The sequence below is a fragment of the Portunus trituberculatus genome, chromosome 19, assembly GCF_017591435.1.
Source record: "Portunus trituberculatus isolate SZX2019 chromosome 19, ASM1759143v1, whole genome shotgun sequence".
NCBI lineage: Eukaryota > Metazoa > Arthropoda > Malacostraca > Decapoda > Portunidae > Portunus > Portunus trituberculatus.
The window spans coordinates 842,412-855,000 of NC_059273.1; the positions used below are offsets into that span (position 1 = coordinate 842,412).

General features: G+C 39.2%; 1 protein-coding gene across 1 annotated transcript in view; it reads left to right on the forward strand.

Moving 5' to 3' along the window:
* Nucleotides 1–12,589, forward strand: part of LOC123506073 (nephrin-like) — a 222,053-nt gene that overhangs the window by 128,572 nt on the left and 80,892 nt on the right. The window contains 1 exon segment of the mRNA XM_045257930.1: nt 3,970–4,122. Within this exon segment, the coding sequence (XP_045113865.1) occupies nt 3,970–4,122 (153 nt within the window).

Here is a 12,589-nt window from a genome sequence, read left to right on the forward strand (position 1 = left end):
TTAGGCGTCCTATAGCATCTCGCCTTGAGTCATTTAATTGTTGTTGGGTTGGGCGTCTGTTGAACGCTGTTGAATAATGCAGGGTGGTATCATCAGCATAGGAGTGGATAGGGCATTGAGTCAGATTTAGGAGATCATTGATGAATAATAGAAAGAGAGTGGGTGATAGGACAGTGTACGCTAGCGTTTACTTTCGTTATCAGATAAAAGCTTGGTAAGGTTAACTTTTTTTTTCTTTGACATACCGTGATATACTTTAACATGAAAGAGGAAAATGTATAGAGTACGTTTGTACATTCTGGAGGTCGGTCAACTTATACATGAAATTGCGACCCCTTTTCCCATCCCCTCTCCTCCCACAGCACAAGCAAAATTACTTCCGTTCAAGGTATCTTCGCAAACTTACACAAAAGAAAATAGCTTCAAGCAAAAGTTAGCTAGCAGAGTGTTTTGGGACTTAAGGAACTTAATGGTTAAGGAATAAGAGGAAATGAAAAAAAATGTTGAAATATGTATTTGTGGCGACAAGTAGGTTGTGGGAGTGGTTGAATGGATGTTGCGCGGGGTAGGTACTATAGGTGTGCGCGTGTATGACTGGCGGAACCACATAAAATCTGTCAATGAAGAGAGAGAGAGAGAGAGAGAGAGAGAGAGAGAGTATTTTCTTAGAATAATGCATGCATGCCTGAATTCTTCTTTTCTTTTCCTTTTTATTCATCACATTCTATGAGAAATGGAGAAGAAAGTTGTGATAAACAACGGTCTTGCTTTGGCGTTTTACATTGGGCTCTCCGTTGTGGGGAGATGCTGAACTCCTTGAAAATACTTTGAAAAAAAAAAAAAAAAAAATATATATATATATATATATATATATATATATATATATATATATATATATATATAAAGATATTTTTTTCTTTAGTCTTCCAGTTTCATAATGTTAGGTTCATATTTTTATTGCTGCCAAATCATGAAATCGCGTTTTCTTTCTACTGAAGTCAAGTTAAAAGTAGTGTTTTATTGAATCCATCCACATATCGATTTTGAAGAGGGAAGTTTTTTTTTATACGATGGTGAAACTTGGGCGTCAGACACACGGAAAAAAGACTCCGAGCATGAAAGGGAAGTTGTCTGGATGTAGTGGAGGTTGGCGTCCGTCCTTCACGCGTCTCTTCCGCCAGAAGTCTGACTGAAATAATAAGAAGAGATGGTAAAAAAGATGTTTCCCTTCTAACTGGCACTACTGGATGTGAAAGGAGGCTGTAATGGACACGTTTCTGTAAAAGTGGTGTTCTTTGCAGAGATTTTATTCATAACGAGGACGGTACAAAACAGCCCATTAAAATTTCTATATGAAACATGGAACAGAGGGAAAGTTAACTCCTGCCGCTCCAATCAGACAAGTTATTGTATGAACAGAATCATACATCAAAAGTATGATGGACACAATGTGTGCCAGACGTGTGCTGACCTTATGTATCCATTTAATTTTCTTGTCAAAGAGGACCAGCCTTTCAAGGGAATGAGTAAACCTCCTCTGCTCCACACACGCAGAGGAAGGACACGTTCTCATCTCACACCGCCATCACCTTTGTTCCCACCCCCTCCCCCTCTTCCTCCATTCTCTCCTTCCTTCCCTCTCAGTCCCAACCATCACTATTCTGTCCCTCCCCCTTCCGTACCCCATCCCTTCCCAAACCCTTCTTCCTTCACCACCATCCGCCCCGAAACCAATTCTATTATCCGGGGAAGTCTCCACTCTCAGTTGATCTCATTACCAAAACAATTATATCAAGACTGTGTCGATGCTACCCAGGTGGTCTACTGAAGGCGTTCCTTCCCTCCCATGAGACATCTTCCATTGGGACAGGAGTAGGCGCCCGGCTCTCCTTAATACTGAATAAATGATAGACATACTCGGCCGACTAAGTAAGATTGAAGTGTTCGCAGTGGTACATCTTCCTCTAAATACACACACACACACACACACACACACACACACACACACACACACACACACACACACACAACAAAGCTTAATACACACCCAGGCACGCTGAAGGAGCAGAAAGGCCTCTCCCCTAAAAGGAATAATCTCTTATATGCACAGTCCACTGCACACGCAGTGGACCTTTGATACGGCACTCTGGAATTTTTCCCAGACTTCCACTCGCCATTAATTAGAGAACTTTTGTCTCGCTGCTCTTTAGGTGATGACTATTGCTTGTGCGAGAAGCCATCTGGAAGGTGCGGTGAGGCTCGGGTTCTCTGGTTCTTTTGTTTCTGTTAAGCCAGAGCGAAAACATAAGCTTCGTGCATAGGAGACGGAAAGAAGAAAGGACCAAGGCATTCGAAGAGAAGAAGAGGGTGCAAGAATAAAGGAAGGAAGAGTAGGATATTGGGAGAAAGAGAAGAGAGGAAAAGACGAGGTGGTGACTGGTCTGAGGAGGGTGAATTAATGTGGGGAGAAGCTGGTGGTGAGAGGAATGGAGGATAGGTGAATAAGATGAGTCATCGTTGGATCAATAGAACACCATATTTTTTCCTTGAGTGTTGTCAGTAGTTAACGAAATTTACCACACTTACGACCTGTTTTTCTCCATTCAATAATCAATATAAATCAGAATGCTTTGGGAAATAATCGTAAAACATGCACTTGTATAGCAAAGAAGTACGTGATTTGAACAACATTTTGGAAAATTAGATGAAAACAAAAGGCTGGTGGGGCCGCATCGCAATTCACTGCGTCACAACAGTAAATGCAACGCTTCGAGATTCCTGAGCAGTTCCACCCTCTTGATGTCAGCATCTTTTGTGACTACCTTTACGTCGCGTCGGGGGTTCGAGACACGTGTTCAACTGCTATAGTGAAAAGACGGCGGCTGCAGCGGTGGCAGTGACTATAGCTGCAACGGTAGAGGCGGTAGAGACTAGTTGGAGAAAGGAAGGGAAGGAAACCGGAGGATACGTGTGTGTGTGTGTGTGTGTGTGTGTGTGTGTGTGTGTGTGTGTGTGTGTGTGTGTGTGTGTGTGTGCGTTTGTGTGTTTCGGCGTGCCCTTTGGGCCCTGCCTGCCTTTGGTGTCGAGTCTGTTGTTGTTTTTGTCAATCATGATAATGAATCTGCAGGGAATAAAGGCTCCATGCACAGCCGTGGAGCAGGAAATTCTGCAAACCTTTTATCATTTTTTTATCAGTGTGAGGTGGAAAAAACATTTCGGTTACTTGTTGTGTTGAATTGTTGAGGTTTATTGAGGAACAATTTAGCATGTAGAAATCGTAGTGCTGATTGATGGGGAAATAACTCTTGATTAATTTCGGAGTTAATTGGAATATCGGTAAAGGTAAGAAAAAAGTAACCGGTATTCATTGATGAAAACTCTACAGGGACGGTTTATCGTGCCTCATCAAAAGATTGCCGTAATTATCCCACTTCTAATTATAAACTGGTTTTCATTTTTTGAAGATTTATGGAATCGCTTGGTCAGATTCCAGTGATTGCCATTTAAAGCTTAAAAAATTCATCAATGTACCTTTTTTTTTTTTCGATCCGTGAATGATTGCGAGCATGAACTTCATATTTTAGGGTGAACATTAAATTTTGTGATATTGGAAGGGACACGTGCGTACACACACACACACACACACACACACACACACACACACACACACACACACACACACACACACACACACACACATTTGTCCCGATATTTTGAATAGTCATCGCTTCGGAAGTGGTAATTAATTAACCTTTGTACATGTTAAGGTTAAAAAAAACAAAATCGCATTAAGGTTGACAAGCTGGTATTATGCCTGTCACAGTAGGATTTACTGAATTAGCAGGTTCATAGGAATATATCATGACATTTTTGCATTTCTTCCGTCACTTTCACCACCTACTTACCATTCTTCTGTTGCACCTCCTTGGATTACGTGTCTTATATTTGGGATTTTTTTCTCCTTTACAGTGGCACCGGCAGCCGTGGAGCTACTCGGGAGAGGCCGTGAGGGTTTGCTCGAGGTAAGCGAAGGAGAAGAAGTCACGCTGGAGTGTCGAGTAGAGGACGCCAAACCTGTCGCCGATGTCGTGTGGTTCAAGAACGACCAGGAGATCCACTTGGGTGAGTTAGAGGAAAGGTTTGATTGGCCTTATGGGTACATGAATCAATGGTGTGAATTATTAAATGTCTTTCTCATTTCTGTTCAACAAAATCCACTTTTTGTAACTAGTATTTCGTTCATTTGTATTGTGTACACAGCCTCATCCTTTTCTCTCTTTTATATGTCGTTCTTTGTTTTATTCCTTTTCATAACCTAACTGTACAAAACTTCACCTTTTCTTGACATTCCTTTCCCACCAGTCACTCTACTCCCCTTGTCCTGACTCTATCTCTGGCATCCGTCCATCCCTCATTCCTGCGTCCATCAGTATCTGTAGTGGTGTGAGAGGCTACCACTGTGAGCTTCCGACCCCCGCGGCGTGAAGGTGTCAAAGGGAGGCTGGAGGGAGAACCTGGCTTTGTGAGAGGAACTGTTGGGGACAGCATCACAGGGGGCGTGGGAGTGTCTGGGGACAGAATATAGAATGTGGCTTGTGAGACTGACGACGACATTGAATGCCCTTGTAGATGTGTGTGTGTGTGTGTGTGTGTGTGTGTGTGTGTGTGTGTGTGTGTGTGTGTGTGTGTGTGTGTGTGTGTGTGTGTGTGTATGTGTGAGCGCGTGTGTGTGTGTGTGTGTGTTTGTGTACCTTAGCACGTGTGGTTCCAGATTTGTAGCTTTAAATAAAAAAAAATTACAGATGTGAGGAAATAATATCATAAAAGTTTAATAGGGCGATATAAGTGCTTAAGTGCACTTCATATGGTGCTTTGTTCAAGGTCAAATGAACGTAACCGTTGTTGCTTAACTTCATTACAAAAATATTACGTAATGGGTGGTATCATTTCATTGTAAATTCACTTTTGCAAAGTTCTTACGGTCATTCATCACAGTATACCTTTACATGAGGTATTTATTTGATACTCCTTTAACTAGAATTTTCATCAGAAATAAAATAGGAAGCCAACTAGAAAAAAAAAATCAAGAATGCTATGGAGGAGTTGATGCAAAAAATTGATCTTCAAACGTACATCATAAATATTTCTCTTTTACTCCGTAGGTCTGTTTAACAAAACACGCGGACGCGTGTCAAAGTCTGCTAGAATTTGAGTATTAGCATTGTTGTTTACACACACCGCGTAGTGTAGTGGTTAGCACGCTCGACTCACAATCGAGAGGGCCGGGTTCGAGTCCCGGGAAGCGGCGAGGCAAATGGGCAAGCCTCTTAATGTGTGGCCCATGTTCACCTAGGAGTAAATAGGTACAGGATGTAACTCGAGGGGTTGTGGCCTCGATTTCCCGGTGTGTGGAGTGTGTTGTGGTCTCAGTCCTACCCGAAGATCGGTCTATGAGCTCTGAGCTCGCTCCGTAATGGGAAAGACTGGCTGGGTGACCAGAAGGCGACCGTGGTGAATTACACACACACACACACACACACACACTCTCTCTCTCTCTCTCTCTCTCTCTCTCTCTCTCTCTCTCTCTCTCTCTCTCTCTCTCTCTCTCAGTATTTTCTAAATGTTTATGATTTGAAAATCGAAATATTTAACAAAGCATTTTTAGGGGTAATTCAAAATTCTTTATTGTATATATATAACTTTAAAAAACCGTGCCGCAGTGTCAGCGAATTGTTATGCAGTGGTAAAACACATAAATGAAGTACCGTAGTTGGTCTGGACTCATTCCTGTGGCTCTGCTGAGTGACACACGCCGCGGTGTTAATATGTCGCTGGGAGGAAAGTTGGTTGACTGCTTTGGTGGCGTTCCGTTTTCAACCATATTTCAGTATTTTTCCTTATATTACTTTTGTTCCAGTTTAACTAATTTTCAGATATATATACCAACTATTTTACCGCTGATCCTGTTGTTCTGCAGTCAATAATACTTATTAGTTCGGCCATATATATATATATATATATATATATATATATATATATATATATATATATATATATATATATATATATATATATATATATGTGTGTGTGTATATATATATATATATATATATATATATATATATATATATATATATATATATATATATATATATATATATATATATATATATATATATATATATATATATATATATATATATATATATATATATATATATATATATATATATATATATATATATATATATATATATATATATATATATATGTGTGTGTGTGTGTGTGTGTGTGTGTGTGTGTGTGTGTATATATATATATATATATATATATATATATATATATATATATATATATATATATATATATATATATATATATATATATATATATATATATATATATATATATATATATATATATATATATATATATATTTCTCGTGAAATAAATGCTTCGTTTGCTTGAGGATATGACGAGCAACATTTTATTTTATATACTAAAGTTTTGTGAAGTAAGTGTGTGACTTTAGCTTTTTCATCAGTAGCGTAACGAGCAGGGCAAACGCTACAGTGTCCGCAGTGAATAGGACACCGTCAGTGCTGCCAGACGACAATGATCTCAATCACTGGGAGAAGTTATCGGACACATCAGTCACAGGACTGAGCAACAAGATGGAGGAGTTTGAAGATTTATTCCTTGATGAGGAGTATTATAGGCCACAGTGCTTCATTCTTTCTATATGCCGAAGGCGAGGAACCCGATGTTCCTCAGCAACAGCGGATCTTCAGTCCTTGGATGGTGTAAAGTGCTTTGATCTGCGCGGGCTGATTTTGAAGGTGCTCCATTGGAAATATATGGCTGCGGCTTTCTGATGCCTTTATTTGCCGCAATTTTTAGCAGATAATGTATTTTACCATCATTTATTTCTCTATGCTATAAGGATTTGCAGCAGTCTTATAATTTTATTCACTTAATAATAGAAAAATAAATCCATTATGGTGTCGAAGTCACGATTACAAGCATGAAATCAGACAACACCAACAGCAAGGACGGATAGATGCGACATGTCACTATCTACCACCAGTTCATTATTTCACGCCGTATGTTTGATTCTGGTTCTCTTCAGTATGCCATATAATATGTAAACTTAAATTTTAACCCATAGTAACCACTTCCATGGCCTAAAGCACCTCTTATTATTCAGTCTTATTGGAAATGTAACTCCTTTGTGATTTTATTTGCATGGGTTGATGGGGTTGTTGCACGCTGATTGGCTGAAAAGTGCTTGTCAAACGGGGTCATACGCAAAGCAAACGCTTTGGAGAGGTGTTTAGATGTTGTTGCTAAAACTTGCCTCCGTTTACTTACGTTTGCTCCCAGCCGCCCCACTACTGCAAACGCCTTTAATTTGAGACAAGTCTAGCTTTTCATAATTTTCTAATTTTACATCCTGAATGAGAGAAAATTAGAGGATTCACATATTCGTATGAGTGGGAGAAACTTTCTTGTTTTGTATTCCAGTGCAACATTGTATCCTCGTGCAATGTTGTTTGTTGTAGGGTGAGTAAGTGGATAGTTGAATAGATGTATGGATGGATGAAGGGATAAGTGGGTGGGTAGGTAGATGAGAGGCTGTGTGATTGTGTGGATAATTGGTTGGATGAATGAATGGACGAGTTGATGGATGATAAGTGGTTGAGTGGATGGGTGGATGAATATATGGATTGATAAAGATAGTCATTAGATGGATGGGTGGCTAAGATAGACAAGAACGTGAAGGATACACATTCAGTCTATATCATATTTACTTAATTCTCCCATAGAGGACGAGGTCTGGCTCTGGGAATAATGTTTCATAAGCGTGTTTACCTCATGAAAATTAGATTTGTGTTGTTGAGATGCGAAGAATACATAATGAAGGTGCAGGAGACGTTCCGTCCTTCAGTGGCCTCCGGGTGCTTCACTGGGTTTTTGTGAGTGTTCCAGGTACCGTGGTGGTCCCTAATGACTCTGCTGCCAGCCACTCCCTGGTACTTTCCGCTCATTTCCCAGAGTTTCTTGATATCCCCTGTGCACCTTTAGTCCTTTTTCATGCCCACTACAGTGGCCCTGTTTCTATCCCTTATGTCGAAGAAAGGACTTATATCTCAAGTATCACACACCACCGTGTCTAGTCTCGTAAACATTTGTTTTCAATATATATTTTTCCACGTATTTATCTTTTTTCTTTGTGTATTTTGATGTTGTTTTTTTCTCTTCCTCGGGGATTTGAATTATATCGTTCTTTTGATATCCATCCGTACCCTAGTTTTTTTTTCTTTTCTTTCTTTTATGTGTATTCACTGTTTCTGTTTAATCCAGTCCTGAATTGAAATTCATCCTTCCATCAACTCGTTTCTCTTGTCCTTCCCTCTTGCAAAATATTTTCCCCTTCTTGTAATCTTCTCTTTGAGTTTTCAGGGACGAAGTATTCTTGCATCAATTTTCATCAGGTGTTTTGCTTTTTAAAGATAAGTACTTTAGTTATAGTTCCCTCTCTCTTCTCTCCATTCTCCTCCTCCTCCTCCTCCTCCTCCTCCTCCTCCTCCTCCTCCTCCTCCTCCTCCTCCTCCTCCTCCTCCTCCTCCTCCTCCTCCTCCTCCTCCTCCTCACTCAGGATATCTCACTAACACAATAGGCTCTGGTCGCAGGTGGGAAGAACATTCATCATCGTGCGTGCGCCACATTCATCGGCGGATCTGCGCTCATTATCTCTATAAATGAAGCCAAGGTGTCGAGGGAGAAGCCAAGGACGATGTTGCCGAGACCGAATGATGGAAAAAGAAATCTTGTGTCTTGAAGAAAGACTAGGACAGAACTCTTTGGATTGAGCAAAATTTGTGTTTAAGAATATAATATTCTCTTACAATTTCAAAATAGTATGCTTTATTAACATGCACTTTTCTAAGAAAAGAGCTGAAAATGGCTTTATACGCGTCGAAAAAAAGAGATGAAAGAATATTGCTGCTGGTTGGTTTGTAATATTTCCGTATGTGGTTCCAAACAGTACCAAAAAATGAAACACACACACACACACACACACACACACACACACATGCGTTTGAAGATGAAACACATTATGGCGTTTATTCATGCTCTACCTCGGCCATGAATCTTAAGTGACATATCTCAGGAGACGGTAAGCAACTTGGCGGGTGTGGTGACGCCCTAAGAGTTCAGGACCGAGCGCCGCGGGATAGGGTCTCAAGATTACTCTCTCTGAGGCATTCGTTCCCAAGATTCAAGAAACAGAGTTATCAATGGGCGCCTCTCGACATGACATATATTTCGCCGTGCCATCACAGGTGTCCACCTCTCCCTTGTCTGTGTCCCCATCTGTCTCATCCGTCTTGTCGTCCTTAGCGTCTTCCTCACCATTTTTTTTTTTTTTTTACAGTTCATATTCAAGTATATTTCAGAGGTTACTGTTGCGTTTTTCTCAGCTTTCATAGATCGCAAATATTTGTTACATTTTCAGTTCATGTTTATTTTATCTTCCTTTTTACATTTTTCCCCAGTAGTTTCTTTAAAGTGACTTACTTTTTGCCGCTCACATGTGAAATATGTAGATTTTATATTATGATTTCTCACAGGAACCTTCCTTTTATTCGTCATACATTGTCTGTTTAGTCTGACATTATATACGTCGTTAACAATTCATATTCATATGAAAATGTGTATATCATATTGAAAAACCTCTGTTGATATATATATATATATATATATATATATATATATATATATATATATATATATATATATATATATATATATATTGCAAAAAGGAGGCAGTAGACACCTGACGAAACTATGATTACTCCCAGTGAGGTCTAATGGCACTGATTCAGAGAGAGGGTGCTGTGAACTTATCATTATATATATATATATATATATATATATATATATATATATATATATATATATATATATATATATATATATATATATATATATATATATATATATATATATATGCAAATCAATACATGCGCCCGTGGGGACACAAACATACATCACTCTAATCATTATCATCATCATCGTCATCATCATCATCATCATCATCAGTATCAGTGAGTATTTTACTTTACCGCTGTCATACTTGCAAAATAAGTTAATTGAGCGATATCATCTAGGAAACCTCGATAGGATGTTGAAACGCATGTACTGTGCAGCAGCACGACATTAATCCCTCTCGCCTTCCCTCGAAGGAAGCAGGTATATTTCCGAAGCATAGGACACCGTGGAGGCTATTCGATAGTTCTTTCCGTGGGTGCACCTTGATCTGGCCAATATCTAAAAGCAAACAAAAAGGCGTCCTACGTCTCGCCGTTGGAGGTCTTGGAAATCGATGTTGAGTGCCATAAAACGATTAAGCAAACTAGATATGCAAACTAGACTATGCTTCCTTCTCAAGTGCCTGATATTGCTCGTGAGCTGGAAAGGACTCAGGTGGCGACCTTACCTCTCTTCGCTTACTGTTGAACCCTCGTCTCCAGGGAATTCAAGAGTTGATTATCGAACGAAGGGTTAGGGTAGTCACAAAGCAGAACGTATCCGTTGTGCCTGGAAAGAAGATGTTTCCTATAAATGAAGTTGTTGGAAAAGAATTACCTGGGTGATGTCAGTGAGGAATTATGGCTGGATATGTGCCTGTTTCATTTTTCCTCCCAACCATGCTTGTCCTCCATATTCAACTCCTCTGTCTTTGTTCATATTTATAATTTGCGTCACTTTATTTATGTGTCAGCGTGTGTATTGTTATATTCGTCATACTTCTACAATTCCCTCGTCCACATTCTTCTTTTTTTTTATCGGAGTGTCAATAAATAGTTATCACTTTGCTCCGAGAATATTCACCTCCCTGTCGTTTATTTTTAGTGTCATTGTGCTCCATCCAAAGAAGGCTAAAGGAGAATACAAACTGTTCTCTTTCCACAAAATAAATATATTGTAAAAGTCGCGTATCATTTACTGAAGCGTCAATATTTGCTCTTAAATTACTTGTATCTTGTAAGTGATCTAATGTTTGTCTTATACGATAAATATGCTGCTTTTACATAGATTGTAATCCCACAAGCGCCGCCCTGAGACACCGCCATTATTTCGATAAACGTCGAGTAACAATAAAACTGAGTGAATAAGTACGTTATGCAAAGGGATCCTTAACTAACACACACACACACACACACACACACACACACACACACACACACACACACACACACACACACACACACACACACACACACACACACACACACACATTACTTTAGCCTTTTAATCGTAAAATCTGTAAATGCCGCGCTACCTTTGCGGTTCATATTTATTTGCCGGATCCATATAAGCCTCCTCAGCCTCATAAAATTACAGGGAATCCTCTTATTTCCTCCGTATGACAGTAATCAAAGGAAAGCTCCACTATCTCATCAGCCACGAATATCGCCACAAAAATATAACCACTGAAAAATCTGATTCAGTTAAAATCTAAAAAATATCTCCTGGATATATACGCATACTTTTAAGATGGAGAAACTACAAACTACACGTAAATAATGCTTCGAATGTGCGACTTGAAAAAATGAATTACACACACACACACACACACACACACACACACACACACACACACACACACACACACACACACACACATATATATATATATATATATATATATATATATATATATATATATATATATATATATATATATATATATATATATATATATATATATATATATATATATATATATATATATATATATATATATATATAGACTAAAAATGTCAATATTGAGATGATATCTTTCTTGTTTATAAAGTGTACGTTTCCTCTGTCCTAGCAGCAACGCACCTGAACCGCCAGACGATCTAGATTCAAGACAAATAAGGGGTAATACTGCCACTTCGGGACTTCCCCAATGTGTTATATATGCGTGCCGGATTTTTGGAGCAGCAGACCCAAACAGACGCATGATCAGGAGCTCGGTGCGGGTTTGGGTCTGTCCTCAGCGTGGAAAACCTCCATCGTCTCCGGATTTATGAGGAACGCGGGAGAACGGAGTGGGTCAGACGGTCCTCTTGCGCGCTGATAAATTGGACGCATATTTTTCGGTAGCGATGATTTTTACCAAGGAGAGCACCTTGAATGTGCTTCGATGCCTGCATGTTTTTCCTATGTATTCTTACTTGTGTGTGTGTGTGTGTGTGTGTGTGTGTGTGTGTGTGTGTGTGTGTGTGTGTGTGTGTGTGTGTGTGTGTGAGAGAGAGAGAGAGAGAGAGAGAGAGAGAGAGAGGGGTGAAGTCCTCCTACCCCTCTACGTAGTAATAGCGCTAATGTAATGTATACTGAATGCATATTAAATATTTTTGTTAATTATCTACTAATTTATGAAATGTAAATATTGTTATTAACTAACTAGATAGTAATATGTCTCATGAATATGCAGATAAAACACCTGAAATTATGCCAGCATCTATAAGGCTTTATCCTGAACACCAAATAATTCTTTCGGTGAATTTCTTAAACTTCCATTAGGTGATTA